Genomic DNA, 24,840 nt, shown 5'->3' with positions numbered 1-24,840 from the left:
GATGAGGTCATTAGGCTCAAGATGCAGACGGCGAGTGGTGAGAGTCGCCGGTCCGAAATTCTTAGATTGGACGGTTTTTTCTCCCTCGCCGTCCGGTCCCATGCTGCGTAGAACCAATATTTTATCATTTAAATGCTCGTTTTGTTTTATATAGCATTCCGTGGGACAGAGGGAGTAGTATATAGGAGAATAGAATACACACATCTTGTATGAACACTTTTAACGCGTGTAGAAATTTATCCTTAATCCTTATGAAAAAGGATATTTGTGCACAGCTCCTCGCTCTGTTTCCGGAAACTCGTCGCTCTGTTTGTTTGTACAGCCGAAGCAGAGTAGGAGGAGGATGGCGGCGGTAGTGGTGCGCCGCCGCCTCGCCCTCGCCGGCGCCCCTCTTCTTCCCACCTACCGCCAGCTCGCCGCCGCCGCCATCCCCATCCCCATCGCCAAGGTGAGCTATCTGGGCTATGGTTCACCGGAAAAAAAAAAGGAAGAAATCCCCCATTCCACTCCCCTCCCCTCCCAGCAGCAGCGACTCGATTTACTCCGCAGGTGAATGAGGACGAGCATTCGGGTGCTTTCCTGCGGTGGCTGCGGAGCAAGGCGGGGTCCGGCATCTCGTCGGTGCTGCGCATCGGGACCTCGCCCTTGGGAAGGTCTGTTCTTGGGTACCGTCGATCTGCTACTTGGAGCAGAGCAGTAACAGTGTCCGGTCTTGTTGTTCCTCAGGTCCTTGTTCGCTTCGCAGCCCATCCAGGAGGGGGACTGCATACTGCAACTGCCTCACACTGCTGTATGTTCCCCTTATTTTTTTCTGAAAAATATACTGCAAAGATACAGTATCCTGCAATTCTCTCCCCTCCAAGATTCAGCATCCTGCTAATTCTGATGGTTTCTTGTTTAATTGTCTTATTGTAATGTGCAGCAGCTTACTCAAGATAAACTTCCTCGAGAGGTCCGCCTGTTGCTCGACGACGATGCTGCTGTTGCGGGAGACACAGCGGCCAAAGTAGCCGTGCTCCTTATGATGGAGCAGCGACTGGGACATGTAGGTCTTATTTGGTTCATTCGCCTGCTTTCCACAACACCACCTTTGTTCCTTCTCAAAGATTTCTTCATGCCTCATTATAAGAAAAAAAAAAGAGGAGTTTTGAGGGTACCGGCTTATGGTTGTTTGCTTTGTAGGAATCGGGATGGGCGCCGTATGTTACATCTCTTCCGGCCAAGGATCAGATGCACAACATGGTATGCAATGGAAATGTTACATAGCGACACGAACACACACTCCATGGTTAAATTTTGTAGTGGGAAAAATTGTGGACTGTAAGTTCTGTCTGATTGTTCACATGCCAGTGGAAGTGCCTGATGGTTTCTTTCTTACTGGGCTTGTTTTGTTTTATCCTTGGAAAACCCCATGATTTTATCCTAACCCAGAATTGCCGAGGTAGGATAAGAATAAGGGCAATCCAAGTATAATTCTTATGTAGTAGCAATGCACCACATATACATTAAGTACATTATTTATGTTCATCCTGATGAGCCCATGAATTATCACATTTGGAAACTGAAAATATTTGAGGCATTAAATGTGTAATTCCTCCAGATGTTCTGGGATCTGGATGAGCTTGATATGGTCCGACATAGCCCGGTCTATGATGAAGCCATCAAACAGAAGGAACAAGTCAGGAAACAATTTTCAGCAGCAAAACCAGTTTGCGCTCTCTCTCTCTCTCTCTCTCTCAAATTGACATACTTTTTTGGGCTAATTAGTCTCATAACTGTTTACCCTTTTTCATATGCAAGGCTCTTGAACATTTTCCACATTTGTTTGAAGAAATCAAACTGGAGGATTTCATGCATTCTTCTGCATTGGGTATGTATAAGGCTCTAAATTTAAAGTGCTACTGAACATTTAGCATTACAACTAAATGATATCTTGGTAGCTGAGCATGTTGGAAATTGGGTGGTTTATTATTCTAACTATACTGAATCATTATATGGTTGATTGACTGCATCCTAACATGACGCAGTTGTATGATCCTTTTTGTTATGTTTGATTTTATTTGAGAAGGCGGCAAAGGGTTTAATAGGACTTCTTTGCTGTATTTTCCCCCCAAATTTGTCCTCTGAGACTATTTTCATGGCACATGCAGTTTCATCTCGAGCTTGGCAGACTTCTAGAGGTGTATCACTGGTACAATTTTCTAAATCTTTGCCTATCACTAGTTTGCAACTTAAATATATTGAATGCATTGTGCATCGGCATTTTAACTCTCTGAAAACATCATTTAGGTTCCATTTGCAGATTTCCTTAACCATGATGGTGCTTCTGATTCTATATTAGTGTATGATGAAGAGAAAGCTGTTTCAGAGGTACATCTATGATCTTTGGTTCAATGCACTTTACTTATTTTCCGTTCTTTTTATATACGGATCAATACTCTGCTCTTATTCTCAGTTACTTACAGGTCATTGCCGACAGGAATTATGCTGTTGGTGAACAGGTGAGTTTTGGAGAATTTTTTTCGCTTCAACTTTTTTTTGGTTCGTTCTTTATGCTTTTCACAAAATGTCTCTGGGAATGACGGGAATCATCTCTTCTTAAAAATAATTCAGTGAGGTTTCATTATATTTTCAGGTCATGATAAGATATGGGAAATACTCGAATGCCATGCTAGCACTTAATTTCGGATTTACACTTTCCAGAAACATATATGACCAGGTCCGTAAAACTACAGTTTGATGGTCAAACTCCTAAGGAATCTTAGTTGGTATAGTGGTAACTAATGAAGCATCACAACTTGTTTGTAAGAAATTATGGCATCTTGGTCCTCTGACACCAGTAATTGGGTCATCGATGGCTATTTAACATGTTTAGACTATTAATTACTAAGCTCTAGTAAACATGATTTTCATGAAACAAGCAATCATATGACTTCATACATACATATTTGCTCTTGAAGCATTTCCCCCATGATATTTTCCGTTGCGCATGTTCTTAAAGTTTTCATTGCATTTTCAGGCACATATTTGGATAGATATGTCAGAGCAAGATCCACTTTATAAAAAGAAGCTTGACATATGGGAAAAGCACCGTACTCCAAAATCTCAACACATGTGCAGCTCTGGCTGCGCTAGAACTTCTTTTGCTATAAAGTATGTTGTTTGGCAGTTATTTATGGCTAATACAGTTCATCATTTGATTATATTCTAGATTTTATTTGCAACATTAGTAATGCAAACATCGGACAGTTAAGGTGGAATGGAATTTATTCTGAAATCGGCACTAGTCATATTTTCTGACTGCACTGAAAATGCAGAACTTTATGCCAGTGCCGACCATATTGTACATTTGTACAGTAGTAGTTCTAGATAGTTTTTGTTTCAGGCCAGCTTTGTAATGTTTTTGTAGTCTACTGATTTACAATGCAGTGATCAATAGGTAGAGTTTCTTGAAATCCAGCAGTGTTAACTGTCCACCTTACTAGCGCATATGTTGAACTAGGATTGGAAGTAGTGCATGGCTATGCTTGAATAAACAATGAAATACCAACTTTAGTATTTTCTCTGAAAAATCTGCACTGGAATTAATTCTCATTATACATTAACTGATTCTTTCTGAAAGTCAACTAATGTTTGAAATAGCTCTGGCAAGTTTAAGTAAAGGTGAATTCTGTGATTGCTTTTGCATGATGAGAGCATGGTCTCTGTTTTGTGTCACTGAATATGAATGATGGAAACAGGGAAGTCAAATACTCTGGAAACAAAGGGGTTGGGATTCCACAGGCCTTGCGTGCATTTGTTCGGATTTTCTGTGCCACCTCAATTGAAGGTGCTATGCTATTATCTATTACTTCCTCCCATTCATAGTACAACTAAAGCAGCGATAATTAATATGGATTGGAGGGAGTATTATATTTGTATATTTCATTTTAGTTACATCATTCAGTGACACAACAATGATGGCCTCTTTAGAATTGGAAGAGATGGCCGTGGAGGCTGCTGAAAATGATGGCCGGCTTGCGAGGCGTCCTCTGAAGCATGCGGAGAGAGAAGTCCATGCTCACCGCAAGTTGCTTCTGCACCTTGACAACATGATTCAGGGTCATTCTACAGCTATTGAGGTGAGGACACTGACTACAGCTGAGAATTCTGTCTCACTAAAAAGCAATACTGATAAAGCCAAATAACAAATACAGCACTCTACCCTGTTGCAGTTTTGTGTTACATTCTGTTCGTACTCAGCACTTGTGTTGTATGATAAGTTCGAAGAATAAAAATGATGTCACTATTATTGCCAAAGTACCAAGTGCGGCTTACGGTTCCACTTGTATAGGATTAGAGGTGGTTAGGTGAAAGAATGGCCTTTGTATATTAACTTTCTTTACACATGCTTTTTTTGTTGAAACTAAACTTGTAAATTTTTTTTGTATGGACGGCTATGATAGTGAAAAAGACTGTAAGAGAAACCCATTTGTCGAAGCAGAGAACAATTTGAATAAGAAGATTGTTCCATCAGATTAAATTCATGTGGATATTCTGATTTGGCTTTATTTGCAGCAACTTGAAACCATTGATGGCGCTGCATCTAGGAGCATGCATCCGTTCAGAAAAGAGATGGCTAAAAATTTACTTGCCGGCGAGCTACAGATTTTGCAGAGTGCTTATGCATGGGTTGCAAACTACTGTAAAACTGTGGCATGTACATGATCATCCCAGCCTAATTATAGGAGCATGCATGAGAGGGAGCGTAGGATTGCCAGCCCTGTTAAGATGCATGGGAATTGGTGGCCACATGCATCTCGAGCACTTTTATTGATATATAGATTTGAGGTGTGTACTGTGTAGTGTGCTGCTAGAAATATTAGGCATGTTTGTAACCTAGGAATTGACATGATTTTTGGAGGTTTGATGTTTTTCAATGAAATTTATGCATTTTCAACAGCCCCATGCATGCGAAATGTTGATTACCATCCGGATGGCTCCTTGGAACAGCATGCATGTATTTGGTCCATCACTTCCACTGCACTTCTGCATGCGTTCTTTAACCTCTCACCATCTTTGCTATATTTAGGCATTGATATATTTGTAATGAATGGACTTGGCTATCAGCCTCTCAATGGCATCTCCTCCCTCCCCCTTTCTTGTCTTTTCACCTCCCACTTGTCTCTTTTCTCGTGGTATGGTCGTCATGTATAGTGGAAAAGATTAATGCCAAGAGATTGGGTTGGATTCTGGAGGAGGAAGAGGCAGAGAAGGCAGGATGCTGCAGCGGGCGGCGAGCAATGCGTACTCATGGTGGTGGGCGAGCCACATCCGCACCAAGCAGTCCAAATGGCTCGACAATCACCTCCAAGGTATTCATCCACTTTCCGGATTAAACGTTATCTTCACATATTCCTTGAATATGTGAAATGGGAATTTTCGGATTATGGATCAGGTCTATCTACAAGTTGTTCAATCAGCCACATTTCAAATCAATATACATATTTTTTTGTGGCTCAGGAATTAGTCCCATCTCAAAATTGACATGCATGTTGTGTCTGCTTGTCTGGGTAAAATCTGCACCATGGAATCAGTGCAGGCCTGTTGCATCCCTGATCTGATGATTTCATCCTTTGTTGCCTATATGGAAATGGTACTTGATCAGTGTTAGTTCCAATAAGCACCCGGGGTCTGATTATTTCATCCATTCTGATGATGCAAAATGCTATGCATTGTGGGAAAATTGTCTTGATTAATTGCACCAAAAACGATGTTATTTTTAGTTTAGATAGCATGAAGTCTCGAAACTGTTTCTCATCTTGCATATTTTGTTTCTTGTTTTCAGCAATTATTTTACAACAGGATAATGTAAATGTACTAGCCAAACACCGACAATTTGTCAGCATCTATTCGGAGGATTGGAGCACCTTGCTAAAGTTCTTTAAAACCAATCAGATTCTTTGTAAAAAAAATCTGTAAAATGATACATCTCTTCATACTTCTGATTGATATGCTAAGAAATTTTTCGTTTGATGTGCAGATATGGAGCACCTGGTCAAGTGCATGCTCTTACTCCTTGGAGAGGAAGCCGATTCCTTTTCAAAGCGAGCAGAGATGTACTACAAGAGGCGGCCTGAGGTGATCACTCAGGTGGAAGAAGTGTACCGGATGTACAGGGGTCTCGCCGACCGGTATGACATCATGTCAGGGGAGCTGCACAAGGCAAACCACACCATCGCTACCGCCTTCCCTGACCAGGTTCAGTATGCGATGCTAGAAGAGGAGGATGACAACGTCCCAAAGGCGTTCACCCCGGTCGATCCGCGCAAGATCCACAAGTCGACCGTCGATGGGTTGCTGAAGAAGAAGAAAGGAGATGTGCCAGGAGCCGGCGGAGACAAGAAGGAACAAGCTCCGATGAGCAAGGAGAATGCACGAGAAGAGATTAGCAGGCTACAGAAAGCTATACTTGTGATGCAGACCGAGAAAGAGTTCATCAAGAACTCGTACGAGAGTGGCATTGCCAAGTACTGGGATCTTGAGAAGGAAATCAATGAGATGCAGGCAAAAGCTTGCCACTTCCAAGACAAGTTCGACGTAAGCGCAGTGATCGAGGACGATGAAGCCAGAGCCTTGATGACAGCGACGGCCCTCAAATCCTGTGAAGACACCATTGTCAGATTGCAAGAACAGCGGAAGACGGCTGCTAAGCAGGCATTGGACGAATCTGAACGGGTCAAGGTGTTGAGAGAGAAGCTCAAGCCTATAATGGACGAACATGGCAAGTCTCTACCGGACCTGGTGGAGAAAAACATACGGAAGAATCATGTCACGGAGATGGGAGACGTGTACCATGTGAAGCTGGGTGAGCTGCAGATGCAAACGTTAGTCGACAAGATCAAGGAAAACTTCACGAGCGACTGCAACATCACCATGGACGAGATCACAGAGCAGATCGACGAGCTTGTCAACAAAGTTGTCGATTTGGAGCTTATGGTTTCGTCGCAGACCTCGCAGATCGACAGAATGCACCGCGAAAATGAGGAGCTGGAGAATTCCGTCAAGAGCCTGGAGGAAGAGAAAGGCTCGAGCGAACTGGACGAGAAGCTGAAGCAGGTGGAAGAAGAGCTGGTCAGAGTGCAGGCTCTCGAAAGCTCCTTCCATAAAGACGAGAGCACGATACGTTCAAACTTCACCGAAACGATAAGCAGATTCAGTAATTTCGCCGACATGTTGCAGTCGCCAGTTTGCGACTACCAGGCTCCTGGTTCTACTGCTCACACGTCGGCGCCAACCGGTGAGGAAGCACCGCCTCCTACCGAGCCATCCAGCAAGAGCCATCCACCTCCACCTGAGGAAGAAGAAGACAAACAACAGGTAGAAGAAGAGAAGGCCGCCGTCGTGCAGACTCCTCAACCCCAACAAGCCAGCACTGAAGATGCTGCTGCTGCTGCTCCTCAACCCCAACAAGCCAGCACTGGAGATGCTGCTGCTGCTGCTGTTCCTCAACCCCAACAAGCCAGCACTGGAGATGCTGCTGCTGTTCCTCAATCCCAACAAGCCAGCACTGGAGATGCTGCTGCTGCTGCTCCTCAACCCCAACAAGCCAGCACTGGAGATGCTGCTGCTGTTCCTCAATCCCAACAAGCCAGCACTGGAGATGCTGCTGCTGCTGCTCCTCAACCCCAACAAGCCAGCACTGGAGATGCTGCTGCTGCTGCTGCTGCTGCTCCTGCACCCGTTGATGTGGTGAAAACAGGGGCGGCAGCGAGCGCTACTGGTGCGTCTGTCGTAGATGGCACTAAAAATTCAGATCATGGGCATGAGAAGATTTCGCGGCCGGGTTCGCTGGCACGGCTTCGCCACATCTCTTCTGACGCTGAAGAATCTGAGGAGCAAAAGGAGAAGGGCTGTGTTGACGGTGACATGAAGAAACTGCAAGAGCGGCTCATGGATGGCCTGGAAGATAAGGAGAAGGTCCTGCTATCCGAGTACACCTCGCTCCTGGAGGACTACAAGGACACCAAAAGGAAGCTGCTGGATGTGGAGAAGAAGAACCAGGAGTGCCTCAATGAGATCAGGTCGCTGCGCAATCTTATCGCAGAGAAGGAGAAGGAGAAGGAGAGGGAGAGGGGCAGCATCAGAGGAGGACACAGGAGGACACCCAGCCTTAGCCATCAGAGGAAGCAGAGCCTTTCTTCCATCTCTAAGCTCATCAGGATGGGCTCAAACATGCAAGACGACCCTCCTGCTGCTGACCTTGACGACATGAGGCTGCCGTCCATCGCCGAGGTTGAGAACCCGTCGCCGCTGGAGGAGAAGTTCAGGCGCGACATCGACACGCTGCTGGAGGAGAACCTCGAGTTCTGGATGAAGTTCAGCTCCTCCATGGGCCGGGTGCAGGAGTTCCAGAACAAGTACGACGACCTCAGGAGGGTCACGGCGGACGGCGCCGACGGCGAGAAGAAGCTCCGGGCGCTCAAGACGGAGCTGCAGGTGTGGTCGGAGCAGAACGCGATGCTGCGGGGCGAGCTGCAGTGCAGGTTCGCGTCGCTCTGCGACATCCAGGAGGAGATCTCGACAGCCCTGGAGATGGACACGGAGCAGGCGGAGGAGGCCGAGGAGGGGGCGCCGCGCTTCACCTCCTACAGCGCCGGCAAGTTCCAGGGGGAGGTGCTCAACATGCAGCAGGAGAACAACCGGGTCTCCGACGAGCTGCAGAGCGGCCTCGACCACGTCAAGACGATCCAGTTTGCCATCGAGAAGAAGCTCAATGAGGGCGTCAACCTCTCCTCCCCCGCACCGGCGGAGGAGGGGGAGGAGGAGGTGGTCGGGCCGGACGGGGTGCTGGCGCGGGTGCCGACCAAGGCCAAGGTGCCGCTGCAGAGCTTCCTGTTCCCGACCAAGCCCAAGAAGCCGTCGCTGTTCGCGCGCGTCACGCCGGCCGTGCTCCACAAGCAGCAGTTAGACATGAAGTTAGACATGAAGTTAGACATGAAGTTCCTCCCCAAGTTGCCAAGGTAGCCACCCACACAAGGAGCAGCAGCAGCAGGGATATGTCATTTAGCTTAAATTAACTAACTAGCAGATGGGATACCTTTTTTTTTTTGATGAAATGCTCCAAGCTATGTGTGATTGAACCAAACTATTCTTGTTTTGTTTTCTAGGGCATTGTAATTTGTTGTAACCTCTGAGATCAATGGAAGAAAGACAAATCATTTTCCCCTTTTCATTTTCATCTGTCAGGAAACAAACCTACTTGTTGTAATTTGCTCCAGGAAATTCAGTGCTGTGCTTATCTAGCTTATCTCCAGATGACAATTTCTTACTTGATAGCAAGTTCAAATATTTTGTTTCTAGGGCCATGTAACCCCTGAGATCAATGTAAACTTGTAAAGACACATCATGTTTTCCCTTTCCATTTTCATCTGTCAGGACACCTAGTTTTAATTTCCTGGTACAATTTCTTGGGTGCATTTTTGTGTTGTGTGATCTTGGCAAATTTACTTGATACATTTTAGTGTTGTGTAATCTTTAAAAATTTACTTGATACATATCAGTCTTGTCTGATCTTGACAAATCTACTTATACATTTTAGTGTTGTGTGATATTGATAAATTTACCTGATATACATAGTGCTGTGTGATCTTGACATATTTACTTGATACATTTTACTGTTTGTGTGATCATGACAAACATACTTTCTACATTTTAGTATTGTGTGATCTTGACAAATTTACTTGATACATTGTTACTGTTTTGTGATCTTGGCAAACTTTGTACATTTTTGTGTTGTGTGATATACTGATATTGACAAATTTACCTGATATACATTTTAGTGTTGTGTGATCTTGACAGATTTACTTGATACATTTTAGTGTTGTGTGATGTTGACAAATTTACTTGGTACCCCCTTTGTAAACTTTTATAAGACTTTTTAGATCACTAGTTAGTGATCTAAAAAGTCTCATAAAAGAACTAGTGATCTAAAAAGTCTTATAAAAGTTTACAGAGGAAGTACATTTTAGTGTTGTGTGATTTTCACATTTACTTGATACATAGTATTGTGTAATCTCAGACAAATTTTCTTGATGCATAGTGCTGTGTGATCTTGACCAATTTATTTGATACATAGTGTTGTAATTTTCTCCAGATGAGAAACGTACTTGATAGCAACTCCAAAGATGTACTCCCTCCGTTCCATAATATAAGACATTTTTGCAACCTATGTTAGGTTGCAGAAATGTCTTATATTATGGGACAGAGGGAGTAGTATGCAAGGTATTGCACACAAACTGACGAAACAGAGTTTGCTTCTACAAATTTATATATAGTAGAGACCAAGTTGTGACAAAAACAAGACCTCTGTGCAGACCATCATCTGTCCTTATTTTGAGTTACATAAACAGGAATAAGAGTTACATGATCTTTTAACAAAGAAAATGGTCAATTGTTAGCCCCATATGTGTGATTCAGATCCACCGCCACCGAAGCCAAAGTGTCTCTCACTGTGCTGTTTTAGAAGGTACTAGTGAGCATTTTCCTTGGATACTCTAGTGGCTGGACACAAGCTAGAAAGCACTCAGAGGACAAAATTCTTGGAAACTAATGTACATTTAAGTTCATAATAAGAAAGAAGGCAGCTCAGAGAAAGGAAATGCTTAGAAAATGACAATCTTCACCTGTTTTAGAAACCGACGAATGCTCTCAACCAAGTATATATTGGTACGACTGCCTATCACCAGCAACTAGCTCTCCCACAGCCGGAATCACAGAAAATGAACAGACGTCGTAACTGTTGGTAGAAAAAAAATGGATAGAGAAATTCCAACAGTTCAGAGAGTAATAGTCAAAACAGTGGAACAAAACATTCACATTACTTACATAAAAGCACCAGCAGGATATATTTATTTTTGAAAGGATGAGACAACAGTATCCATGAAGCAATAAACAGAAAAGGGCCATTTTCCAATTGTACCAAATAAACAACGTAGTTTAACATATAGCCACATAGGATGCTAACTTTGTTGCAGTGCTTAGTGCAAATACTGAAAAATGAAGAGTGCAGTTGTTGATAATTATTTGGAGCTCCGGCATCTGCTTGTTTACTTACAGATTTATATATCCTACTTGACTAGAGAAAACTTACATGTGTTTGAAAATTGGAACATCCACATGACTCAACTCCAAGCATAGGAACCTTCCTCCCTTCTTTAGAACCTTGAAACACACAAATCCATGTGAAACTAATTACTCCCTCCGTTCCTAAATATTTGTCTTTTTAGAGATTTTAAATGGACTACCACATACGGATGTATATAGACATATTTTAGTGTGTAGATTCACTCAGTTTGCTCCGTGTGTAGTCACTTGTTGAAATCTCCTCTCTGTCCGGAATTACTTGTCGCATAAATGGATAAAAACGGATGTATCTAGAACTAAAATATGTCTAGATACATACATTTTTCCGATAAGTATTTCCGAACGGAGGGAGTAGATGTGAAGAACATAAAGCAGTCAGATTTCAGAAAGCATACAACAAGTCCTACCAGCAAGGAATCTCCTAGAAAACAACATTTAATCCCAACTCGCAAACGATGCAAAGTTTGAAAATCAAAATCAAATATAGATATCAGAATGGACGGACACATATAATTTGCAGCATAGTCAAAATTTTAGGACCGAGACAGGGTTTTCTCAGGTAAGATTAAAAACGAGACTTTAGTAGGACTTGTTCAAAAGATGAAAATGAGACTGATTCTTCTCCAGCAAGCTAGATATGCATTTCTGATGGAGCTTTATCAACCAACCAGTGATCAAGAGAATTGGTATATAATACTCCCTTCATTCCTAAATATATGTCTTTTAGAAAATTCCAATAAGTGACTACATACAAAACAAAATGAGTGAACTATACTCTAAAATATGTCTATATACATCCGTACGTTGTAGTCTATTTAAAATGTCTAAAAAGACTTATATTTCGGAACGGAGGGAGTAGTTCAATACAGTCTATGCATGAGAAAGGACGGACACGGATGGACATATAATATTTCTGTATATATACGTACAACGAAAGTGCAAAACGAAATTATCCAACCACGGCGGATGTGTGCGAGGCGGCGACGGCGAGTGGATGGGCCGCAGCAGAGTAGAGTTCTTTCGTCTTGTTCTCTCTGCGGCCGGGCGAGTGGATGGGCTGCAGCAGAGTTGGGCTTTCAACACTAGTAGGCCACCAATCCCATCCCATCCGTTTGGATGCGCGCTGGCCAGAGTCGGGCCTTATATTTTCTCCCTATATCAATCCATTCTATAATCCCCCCAGTCCTTTGTTTCCCTCAAAAAAAAAAAACCCAGTCCTTTGTCCTCCTCTCGGGGCGATTCTGGTCGCCGCCGTTGAGTTCTGCGATCCCGTGTCTCCGCCGCGATCCCCAGCCGCCTATCCTTGATTAGGAGGCACCCTAGCGCTCGCTGGTCCAGGCGGCGGCGGGGAGGGGGAGGACCTAGGGTTCCTCTGGAAGGCCCGATAGATCTGTCGAGTTAGGGATCGGAGGTAGATGGCATCGGACGGGGCTCCGGGGTCTGCTGCGGCTGGATTGCCAGAGATGGACGATGTGGCAACACTGATGAAGGAGTTGGGTCTGCGGGAAGAGGATCTCGACGACGTGGTGTTTGATGATAAGGAGGTGCCATTGGAGGCGGCTCGATGGTTTGCGCTCGTGAAGGTCAACAGTGCCAAAACCTATAGCCAATACTGGTTCTTCAAGAACATGAGAGCAGCATGGGATCTTGCCCAGGGGGTCCAGTTCAAACCTTTAGAGGAAAATCTCTATACATCTCAATTTTCGTGTTTGGGAGATTGGAAGAGGGTAACCCAAGACGGGCCTTGGCACTTTACAGGAGATGCTATCATTCTCAAGCCGTATGATGGACTGACTAAACCTTCCACTGTTCAGCTTGACTCCATTGAGATTTGGGTGCAAATTCATGATATACCACCCCTATATGCTCATCTAGTGCCATCTTTGGCAACAAAGATAGGGGAAGTGCTATTTGTTGAACCCCAATCGCAAGATTTTACGGGGAACTTTCATCGTGTATGGGTGAGGATCAATGTGACCAAGCCGCTAAAGAACGTAGTCTCGATGATACGAGAAGGACGAAGGCAAATCTATAGGGTGAAATACGAAAAGCTCCCTGATTGGTGTGCGGTGTGTGGCATGTTAGGCCACCTGTTTAAGGAACACGGCAGCGGTAACCACCCTCCTTCGGCGTTGGTCTTCAAGGATCTAAGGGCTACCTGGGCCATGCGCACGGGTCAGGGTCATGGAGGTGGCCGAGGACGTCGAGGTGGCCGAAGGGGAGGCCGTAGTGGCCGGGGGAGCAGTGCACGGAATGATCACAATGATGCTCGTGAAGGAGAGGCCGCTTGGGTCACAAAGGATGATTTGCACATGTCTGATGCGGACCTCAACAGAAATAGGACACAGATGAACGCAACGGCGAACTCTCGGGCTGCCGTCTCGGATGGGACAAATAATGGCGGCGTGTTGCCGCTGCCACCGCCTCAGATACCGCTAAGCCCACCCCAAAGCAGGATTTGAAGAGGGAGAAAACGGGTCTGGCCGGGAAGAAGAGTACACAGGTGAAGGTTGATAACAAGAAAGGTGGCAAGTCATTGGAAGCAACATCGGCGGACTCCTCCGGGGAGTACCGCCGAGCACAATGAGTCTCCTCAGCTGGAACTGCCGCGACGTGGGCAAGGCCATGACAGTCCGAGAGCTTTGTGAGCTAGCACAAAAATTTGCCCCTACCCTGCTTTGTATCGTCGAAACCCAAATTGATATATTTAGGGTAGAAAATCTACCAAGTACTCTTGGTTGACAATGCTTTTGCTGTTAGCAGTCAAGGCCACAGTGGCGTCCTCGGAATATTTTGGAATAATCCAATAAAGGTTGAAAATTTGGGCTACTCAATGTATCATATAGATTGTAAGATAGATGAACCAGGCCATGATCCCTGGCGAGCCTCGTGTTTCTACGGAGAGGCACAGACACAGTTACATCACCACACGTGGGACACGATGAAAGGGATTGCAAATTCATGTGCTCTTCCTTGGATTTGCTTTGGTGATTTCAATGAAGTTCTACCTCCAGAAGAACAACAGGGAATTGGGGAGCGTAGCAATGCCCAAATCCAGGGCTTTCGAGAGGCGGTGGATGTTTGCATGCTTGAGGATATTGGCTATCAGGGCAACTTTTGGACCATTGAAAAAGGGTAACAGGCGCAGCTACACATGGGTCCGTTTGGATAGAGCGCTTGCATCGTCTGAATGGATGGTGAAATTTCCTAATGCAACGGTGAAGCATCTTACTGCAGCCACTTCTGATCACAGTCCGATCTTGATCATGATGGACAACGAGCAAGTTAGGCCTTCGGCAAAGCCTCCTTTCAGATATGAGGTGATGTGGGAAACACACGGGGAATGGAATGATACTATGAAACACTACTGGAGCGTTGATCAGCCGGCCTTGAACCTAGAGGAATTGTGGACTAAACTCAATGACATGGCGAATAATCTAGGCAAGTGGATCAGGGAAACTTTCGGATGTGTCCGAAAAGAGATCAAACAGTTGTTGAAAGATCTTGAGCGGATGCGTGGGGATCCCACGAGGACAGGACCGACACACCCTGAGATCAAAATCAATGAAATATTGGTTGAACTTTACCATCGCGAAGAGTTTATGTGGAGGCAACGCACCAGAATAGAATGGTTAGCATTAGGAGACAAAAATACAAAATTCTTTCATCTTCGAGCGAGTAAGAGGAGAAAGAAAAATATGATAAAAGAACTTGCTAACGCGCTTGGGGTGACTGTTGAGGACCTGGCTAAACTAAGGGAATTGGTAACAGAATTTTACAAGACCGTGTATACCTTTGAGGGGGTGACAAACATGGAACAGGTCTTGCAACATGTACCCACGAAAGTGACGCAGAATACGAATGATATGCTGATGGCACCATATACAAAAGAGGAGGTCAGGACGGCGCTCTTTCAGATGGGATCGACCAAGGCACCAGGGCCAGATGGTTTCCCAGCACACTTCTACCAAAGACATTGGGAAATCTGTGGAGATGAGGTGACCATGGCAGTACTGTGGATTATTAAGGGGGAGGAGAGTGCAGAGTGTGTAAATGACACGGTGCTAGTTCTTATTCCCAAGGTGATGAATCCAACGCTCCCCACACAATTTCGTCCAATTAGCTTATGTAATGTGTTATACAAAATTGCGTCCAAAGTTATTGCAAACAGGTTGAAAGTTATCCTGCCTGCCGGACATAATTTCAGAAGAGCAATCTGCGTTCATCCCTGGTCGGATGATCACCGACAACATTATTTGCGCTTATGAGTGCTTGCATTTTATGAAGAGAAGTAAAGCAAAGAGAAATAGTCACTGTGCGCTGAAGCTGGACATGATGAAGGCATATGACCATCTGGAGTGGTCCTACCTTCAGGCTATCATGATCAAATTGGGTTTTGCACAACAATGGGTAAATATAATTATGAGCATGATCAGTATCATTTTCAGTTATGTTCAACGGAGAGAAACTTGAATCTTTTAAACCTTCACGAGGCATCAGACAAGGAGATTCGATCTCCCCCTACCTTTTCTTGATTGCAGCAGAGGGCCTTTCGTGCCTACTAAAAACCAGTTCACAGTCGTTTGTGCTTGAGGGGATTAAGGTGGCAAATACAGTTCTAGCTGTTAACCACCTCCTCTTTGCGGATGACAGCCTGTTGTTATTCAAGGCGAGTACAGAGGGGGCAGTTGAGGCTTCAAACCTTCTGGAATTGTACTGTAATTCATCGGGGCAACGTATCAACTATGACAAATCGTCCATATTTTTCAGCAAAGGTTGCCCGCAACAATTGAGAGACAGTATCAAAGCAATTCTACATGTCCAAAATGAATCACTGAATGAGCGCTATCTGGGCATGCCAACGGCTGTGGGGCAGTCCAAGATGAGCACGTTCAGATATCTCAAAGATAGAGTGTGGGAAAAGGTGAAGGGATGTATGGAGAATCTCTTATCAGTAGGAGGAAAAGAGATTCTAATTAAAGCAGTCGCACAGGCCTGCCAGTCTACTCGATGGCCTGCTTCAGATTGCCCAGAGGCCTATGTGAGAATATCTCCTCCATTTATTCGGCAATTCTGGTGGGGAAGTAAAGCGGGGAAACGTAAACCAGCATGGGTGGCTTGGGACATTATGACAAGGCCAAAACATCTTGGAGGCCTTGGTTTCCGGGACATGGAAGTTTTTAACCTTGCTTTATGTTGGGGAATGCAGCACTTTCAAAAAAATTCCTACACACACGCAAGATCATGGTGATGCATAGCAACGAGAGGGAGAGTCTTGTCCACATACCCTCGTAGACCGGAAGCGGAAGCGTTATGATAACGCGGTTGATGTAGTCGTACGTCTTCACGATCGACCGATCCTAATACCGAAAGTATGGCACCTCCGCGATCTGCACACGTTCGGCTCGGTAACGTCCCACGAACTCATGATCCAGCAGAGTGTCGAGGGAGAGCTTCGTCAGCACGACGGCGTGATGATGATGGTGATGATGATGATGCTACCGGAACAGGGCTTTGCCTAAGCACCGCTACGATATGACCGAGGTGGATTATGGTGGAGGGGGCACTGCACACGGCTATGAGATCAATGATCAACTTGTGTGTCTATGGGGTGCCCCTTGGCCACGTATATAAAGGATGGAGGGAGGAGGAGGCCGGCCCTCATAGGGCGCGCCCAAAGTGTGGAGTCCTACTAGGACTCCCATAGACCTAGTAGGATTCCACCTCCCACATGGAATAGGAAAAAGGGAAGGGAGAAGGAGAAGGAAGGAAGGGGCGCCCCCTTTCCCGCAACTAACTCATTAGTCACATTGCTTGCAAGGCTCATAGTGATGTACATTACCGAGAGGGCCCAGAGATACCTCTCCGATAGACGGAGTGAAAAATCCTAATCTCGATCTATGCCAACTCAACAAACACCATCGGAGACACCTGTAGAGCACCTTTATAATCACCCAGTTACGTTGTGACGTTTGGTAGCACACAAAGTGTTCCTCCGGTATTCAGCAGTTGCATGATCTCATAGTCATAGGAACATGTATAAGTTATGGAGAAAGCAATAGCAACAAACTAAACGATCATCGTGCTAAGCTAATGGATGGGTCAAGTCAATCACATCATTCTCTAATGGTGGTAGCTCATGGCGGTGGGTTGGGTCGTTTCACGGTGGTGGCCGGTCATCTCCGACATCGGCTCGTCGGGGAGCAGCTTGTATCGGCTCCGACAAAGGTTCCCTGGACGAACTCAATATGGTCCTCCGTCCCTGTCAACCTAACCTAGCGCCAGCCAGGAATACCAAAATCTAGCCCCATGGACAAATGATATTGAACTACTCGGCTACTCCTAAGTTAGCATCGGGGAGATCAGATTTAATCAAATATTAGTAATCAAAGACAGGGGCGAAATTACATCGAGAAAGAGAGTGAGGCCCACCAAATCATCGAACTATAAAAAAATAAAACACACTCCATCATCTCTCCGCCCCGCCAAACTAAATATTCTATCAATTCCAAAATATAAGGGTATTAGTTTTTTGGAAAGTCAAATTCCTTTAACTTCGCCCAAGTTTAGAGCCAAAAATGTCAACATCCACAACATTAAACAAAAATAATATGGAAATTCATTTTATGATGAATCTAATTATACCGTTTTGGTATTATGAATATTGATATATTTCCCTACAAATTTGATCAAACTTTAAAATATTTGACTTTCGAAAAATGTAATACACCTTATATTTGAAAGAGAGTGAGTAATGTTTCTAAGAAACCCAACAACAGCAACAGGCAAGCAAAGCGGGCCCAACCTTTCAGTTTCATACTATTCCTAACCTATCTCCATTGGCAAATAAATTCATGACAAAGGTTCCCTGGACGAACTCAATATGGTCCTCCGTCCCTGTCAACCTAACCTAGCGCCAGCCAGGAATACCAAAATCTAGCCCCATGGACAAATGATATTGAACTACTCGGCTACTCCTAACTTAGCATCGGGGAGATCAGATTTAATCAAATATTAGTAATCGAAGACAGGGGCGAAATTACATCGAGAAAGAGAGTGAGGCCCACCAAATCATCGAACTATAAAAAAATAAAACACACTCCATCATCTCTCCGCCCCGCCAAACTAAATATTCCATCAATTCCAAAATATAAGGGTATTAGTTTTTTGGAAAGTCAAATTCCTTTAACTTTGCCCAAGTTTAGAGCCAAAAATGTCAACATCCACAACATTAAACATAAATAATATGGAAATTCATTTTATGATGAATCTAATTATACCGTTTTGGTATTATGAATATTGATATATTTCCCTACAAATTTGATCAAACTTCAATATATTTGACTTTTGAAAAATGTAATACACCTTATATTTGAAAGAGAGTGAGTAATGTTTCTAAGAAACCCAACAACAGCAACATGGAAGCAAAGCGCGCCCAACCTTTTAGTTTCATACTATTCCTAACCTATCTCCGTTGGCAAATAAATTCATGACAAAGATTCCCTGGACGAACTTATGGTCCTCCGTCCCTGTCAACCTAACCTAGCGCCAGCCAGGAATACCAAAATCTAGCCCCATGGACAAATGATATTGAACTACTCGGCTACTCCTAACTTAGCATCGGGGAGATCAGATTTAATCAAATATTAGTAATCAAAGACAGGGGCGAAATTACATCGAGAAAGAGAGTGAGGCCCACCAAATCATCGAATTATAAAAAAATAAAACACACTCCATCATCTCTCCGCCCCTCCAAACTAAATATTCCATCAATTCCAAAATATAAGGGTATTAGTGTTTTTTGGAAAGTCAAATTCCTTTAACTTTGCCCAAGTTTAGAGCCAAAAATGTCAACATCCACAACTATTAAACAAAAATAATATGGAAATTCATTTTATGATGAATCTAATTATACCGTTTTGGTATTATGAATATTGATATATTTCCAAATTTGATCAAACTTTAAAATATTTGACTTCTGAAAAATGTAATACACCTTATATTTGAAAGAGAGTGAGTAATGTTTCTAAGAAACCCAACAACAGCAACAGGGAAGCAAAGCGCGCCCAACCTTTCAGTTTCATACTATTCCTAACCTATCTCCGTTGACAAATAAATTCATGACAAAGATTCCCTGGACGAACTCAATATTGTCATCCGTCCCTGTCAACCTAACCTAGCGCCAGCGAGGAATACCAAAATCTAGCCCCATGGACAAATGATATTGAACTACTCGGCTACTCCTAACTTAGCATCGGGGAGATCAGATTTAATCAAATAATAGTAATCAAAGACAGGGGCGAAATTACATCGAGAAAGAGAGTGAGGCCCACCAGATCATTGAATTATAAAAAAATAAAACACACTCCATCATCTCTCCGCCCATCAAAACTAAATATTCCATCAATTCCAAAATATAAGGGTATTTGTTTTTTGGAAAGTCAAATTCCTTTAACTTTGCCCAAGTTTAGAGCCAAAAATGTCAACATCCACAACATTAAACAAAAATAATATGGAAATTCATTTTATGATGAATCTAATTATACCGTTTTGGTATTATGAATATTGATATATTTCCCTACAAATTTGATCAAACTTTAAAATATTTGACTTTTGAAAAATGTAATACACCTTATATTTGAAAGAGAGTGAGTAATGTTTCTAAGAAACCCAACAACAGCAACAGGGAAGCAAAGCGCGCCCAACCTTTCAGTTTCATACTATTCCTAACCTATCTCCGTTGACAAATAAATTCATGACAAAGATTCCCTGGACGAACTCAATATGGTCCTCCGTCCCTGTCAACCTAACCTAGCGCCAGCCAGGAATACCAAAATCTAGCCCCATGGACAAATGATATTGAACTACTCGGCTACTCCTAACTTAGCATCGGGGAGATCAGATTTAATCAAATATTAGTAATCAATGACAGGGGCGAAATTACATCGAGAAAGAGAGTGAGGCCCACCAAATCATCGAATTATAAAAAAATAAAACACACTCCATCATCTCTCCGCCCCTCCAAACTAAATATTCCATCAATTCCAAAATATAAGGGTATTAGTTTTTTGGAAAGTCAAATTCCTTTAACTTTGCCCAAGTTGAGAGCCAAAAATGTCAACATCCACAACATTAAACAAAAATAATATGGAAATTCATTTTATGATGAATCTAATTATACCGTTTTGGTATTATGAATATTGATATATTTCCCTACAAATTTGATCAAACTTTAAAATATTTGACTTTTGAAAAATGTAATACACCTTATATTTGAAAGAGAGTGAGTAATGTTTCTAAGAAACCCAACAACAGCAACAGGGAAGCAAAGCGCGCCCAACCTTTCAGTTTCATACTATTCCTAACCTATCTCCGTTGACAAATAAATTCATGACAAAGATTCCCTGGACGAACTCAATATGGTCCTCCGTCCCTGTCAACCTAACCTAGCGCCAACCAGGAATACCAAAATCTAGCCCCATGGACAAATGATATTGAACTACTCGGCTACTCCTAACTTAGCATCGGGGAGATCAGATTTAATCAAATGCTAGTAATCAAAGACAGGGACGAAATTGGGTAGACGGGGCAGTGATACCTACTACACTAGTAGTGTAGGATTGGAGGGCGCCATGGAGGCGGCGTCGGCGAAAGGCAGCCAGCAGACGGTGGCGTGGGCGATTGGCAGAAGCGAACCGACGGCGTGGGCTGGCGATCCATGATGGAACCTGCCCGATCGATACATGTACGGGCTTGGTTACCTTGTGGATTTATACGACACTCAGTATACTAAACCGGTAATCTGGGGCCCCAAATTTTTGGGGGCCCTGTGCAGTCGTCCACGTTGGCCCCCTCCATCGACAACACCAGCGCCATTACTTGAACCATGCATGCATAAGTTTTTTCTTGTGATTAAAGTGCCTAAACTCCATCCTGGTATTATCTCTAAGGATGACGCTGCTCTAATAATCACCTTGATGTGGTCGATTTGGCATTCCGGGAATAGTTACACTCGTGGAGAAAAGGAATATCAGCCAAAGCAGTCCATAATTATGATTGAGGAAATTGTGCGGGCTCTGGAAATACCTGTCAAGGAGAAAGTGCCGGAACCGAAGAGAGTACAATGGAGGGCTCCAGATGAGGGCTGGGCAAAGCTTAATACAGATGGAGCTACAGATTCTGCTCGTGGTCTAGGTGGGACGGGAATAATTACTCGTGACCAATCTGGACAATTCATGGGGGCTCAGTATATAGCTGTTACAGAACCACTCGTGATTGAGCTTTTAGCCTGCCATGATGCAGTGCTACTAGCGCGAGAGAAAGGGCTTGAGAAAGTGCAACTGGAAACAGATTGCCAAGATATTCAACGCTTGTAGGAATCACCGGGGAAGTCAGTTGGTTTGCGCGTTTTGTGTGAGATGAAGGAGCTAAGTGCTCTATTCCAGGGATTCAAGCTTGGGTACTCCAGTCGCCAAACGAGCTCGGCGGCTCACCGGCTTGCTAAGGAAGCTGTATCTTTAGAATGACATTATAGACATGCTTTCGCCTGTTCATTAATCAAGTGCATAAGGGCGATTAGCTAAAGAAAAAGCCTGAAACCATTGTCTGTGCTTTATTAAGCGACTTGCATTTTTTTTCATTGAAAACAACCATGGAGAGATGAAGACTAACGAAGGCGGAACTTATTTCACACTCGCTGTACTAGACACTACTGAAATAAACTCACAACAGCAGCGCTGCTAGTACCCCTTTACTCTGTTCTTGACATGCGCCTCTTCGATTTCTTGATCAGCTACTGGTGTTGCTAATTCCCGCTGCATCAAGAAGAGACACAAGACACAAGTGATTTTGCGCCGCGTGCAACAACCGCAGCTTTTTCTGATTTCTCCCTTTTATTGCATCTCTAACAAACTCACATGCGAGCTGTTAGTCCTAAATTGAAAAACGAGAAAATCGTGGACAGACCAAGTCCTACGGCCGTGACATCCCACGCATTGATCGTGTCCCGATGATGCCGCCATCGATGCTTTTGAACGTACCATCCCACGAAGCAATCAACGGAGACCAAAACTACCTGAAGACTAGGTCCAGACACGAACAGAACTCGTGCTACAGGCCATGTTTATTCATCTGCAACTTAACGGAAACTACACTGAACTAACTGATGAAAAACAGAGTATTGCCAACAGCAGGATTACAGTGAGCCGTAAAAACAGTGTCAACACGCTAAGGTCAAAGAGGTACAAAATGTGGCCCCTGTCCACGTTTACAACACTCGTGGGCAAACAGGTACAGAATGTAAATGATACCTCGAAAAACAAAATGCAAGGACAATGAAATCCAGGCGCCAACCCCGAGTGAAAAAAGAGCTCACCCTTCTGCCAGAGAATTTGATTTCTCGCCCGGGGGTTCATATGATATCCTTTTCTTCAATTCCGTGAGACACTGCAGGCCCAAGATTATGAGTAGCATCCTAACATGAGTGACAAACTCCCCGCCCATGCTTAGATGCTTCGCATGGAAACTGGCCCCAGAATCATGTGCCAAATAGACAAGCATCTCGACCCATACTGCCGTTATCAGTTCCCACCTATCATATGCATCATCGATCTTGAGCAATTCCATGCGGACAGACCAGGCTTGATCAAGGCCAGGACCACTACCTGGAGACACACCACGCATCTGAAGGATTAACCGGTACTTATCAACGCTGCCGCCACCGCTGTCAAGATACCATTTCACCTCTTCTTGAGCCCTGCTGACTAAGTAGAGCACGTCGCAGCTGCCAACCAGCTTATGCTTTGCGATAAGGTGCAAGATGTAATTTGACAACTCCATGCATGTGGCTCTAAGCTGCTCAGATGAGTTGTCGCCAGTTGCCTCCTGGTCCTGGGTGAAGAAGCATAAGTCCGTCGTGTAATGCCAAATGATGACATTGGACACAAAATCCAGGTCCTGGATGCAGCTGACCTCCAGTGCTCGTTGAGCAGCCATTGAGCTCCCTTCATGTTGCATTTCCCCGAGCGTCCACTGGGCCCACTGGCCATGGAACCTGGTCAAGTCCCACTCCTTCAATCGTGGAGTGGTCAGTACCCCTAGCAGCTTGTCAAGGACCACCTTCTTTAGCTCAGCAGAGGCTGCAAAAACTGTGGTGTCCCCTCGGATGCCTATCCTTCGCAGCATCTTCTCCCATCGGCCAGCTCGCTTCTCTTGTATGCCCCCACCAATCAAGTTGTACTGTGCAAGATTTCCTGACCACTCCCCTCTGTTCAGTAGGTGGAGACGCCTGATTAAGGTACGAATTATTCCACCTACCCATTGACTGATGTAATCTGAACATTGAGATACCCATGGAATCGACGTGAAACAACATATGCAACAGTACCAAAAAGAATGCCATGCACCCGTTATGGAAGGTTCTGACCAATATGAGGAGATGCAGCCCAGGAAGATGGCAGATACCTCCAGTGTGATGGCGCCGACTAGCAATATGTATGACACGACGACATCAGCTCCATTGTACTTGGTGATATCGACCCGCCTCACAAACAGCACAAGAGCTGCAGAGGTTGAGGCAAAACAAACCAGGCGCTGGATTGCATTGCACATTGGACAACCTACTATTTCGCCTCTGACGACATAACGGGTTCCAAACTTGGTGTACAGGTAGTCATAGATCAATGATAGATGGATCTCCGCCAACTTGTAGGCCATGTAGACTCTATCCGCTGAGGACTGCAACTTTTCCAAACCTTCCTTGATGACTGAAACTTCACCCTCACTAGAGTTGTAAGCGCTCACATCCATAAAAATATCCAAGATTCCTCCAAACCGGATTATGGCTAGCTGTGCTAGATCTTTCTCTTCCATGGGGGGGAGGGTGTCAAACAATGCATGGTAATAGGGGGAATTAGTACCAAAGCTAGCCGAGGCCTTACTGACAACGGAAATACTTGTGGGTGTCGACTTTGAGCCAACTCGGTATAGTGCACATGTTCTCTCGGCGTACTTGATCGTCCCCGAGATGAACATAAGCACCATAGGAGTGTGCAGCTGCTTGTCTAGGTGCCGCCATTGCTTGCCGACGACGTAGCCTGCCAACGCCACCTGGCTGACGAGGTTGAGCAAGTGACGCTTCCACAGGTCGGTGTCTTCCATGGAGAAGGCGGTGATGATGTCTGGCCCACCGAGGTGGAGCAGCAAGAAGGGAGCCCAGAAGACCACCAGCTGGTGCCGCGTGGCATTGCCGTGAAGCGTGAGGCGGCCAAGAATGAAGATTGCCACATAGTCGGCTGACAGGTATGCGAGCTGTTAGAATAATCTTGTCTTAGTTTAGTTGTTGTCCTGGTAGTATACGTGTATATGCAAGAGTAGTTGGTTTAAGCAGTTAGAGTTGAGTCCGGTTACAAGTCTGGTCTAGGTGTCATAGTTCGTCTAGGAATTGTATTTGGTCAATTGCGTGTCATAGAATTAGTAATTGTAATCAGCGTTGCCGGGTCATTAGATTAGGAAAGTAACTTGTGTCCGTACGAGTACTACTTCGAGTCGGTTGCCGTATATATATATGTGTTGGAGTCGGTTTGGACTATGTCCGGTCCTACGATGCATATATATATATATATATATATATATATATATATATATATATATATATATATGCGTGCTGGTACGTGAGATTTGTAGTATCACCGTGGGAGAAAAAAAAAGAAGAAATAA

The 24,840-nt window shown here is 44.3% G+C and overlaps 1 protein-coding gene across 2 annotated transcripts; it reads left to right on the top strand.

The window, feature by feature from the left end:
- Positions 1–250: 250 nt before the first annotated feature.
- Positions 251–9,127, top strand: LOC125546428 (protein NETWORKED 2A-like). 2 transcript variants are annotated; one of them, XM_048710695.1, is made up of 15 exons: positions 251–448; positions 550–653; positions 727–790; positions 923–1,045; positions 1,183–1,242; positions 1,601–1,708; positions 1,801–1,870; positions 2,151–2,191; positions 2,290–2,370; positions 2,466–2,501; positions 2,636–2,719; positions 3,020–3,153; positions 3,741–3,829; positions 3,973–4,121; positions 4,558–4,941. In XM_048710695.1, the coding sequence occupies exons 1-15, from the start codon at positions 344–346 to the stop codon at positions 4,705–4,707; spliced, it is 1,398 nt and encodes a 465-aa protein (XP_048566652.1). In that variant the 5' UTR covers positions 251–343; the 3' UTR covers positions 4,708–4,941. The 2 variants fall into 2 exon arrangements, with proteins under 2 accessions (XP_048566652.1, XP_048566651.1); XM_048710694.1 differs by lacking the exons at positions 251–448; positions 550–653; positions 727–790; ... (9 more) ...; positions 3,741–3,829; positions 4,558–4,941 and adding exons at positions 5,197–5,354; positions 6,023–9,127 and having other exon boundaries at positions 3,986–4,121.
- Positions 9,128–24,840: the final 15,713 nt, after the last annotated feature.

The sequence above is a fragment of the Triticum urartu genome, chromosome 3, assembly GCF_003073215.2.
Source record: "Triticum urartu cultivar G1812 chromosome 3, Tu2.1, whole genome shotgun sequence".
Taxonomy (NCBI): domain Eukaryota; kingdom Viridiplantae; phylum Streptophyta; class Magnoliopsida; order Poales; family Poaceae; genus Triticum; species Triticum urartu.
The sequence above is the reverse complement of the archived record's forward strand: the minus strand, read 5'-3'. Positions and strand labels throughout refer to the sequence as shown.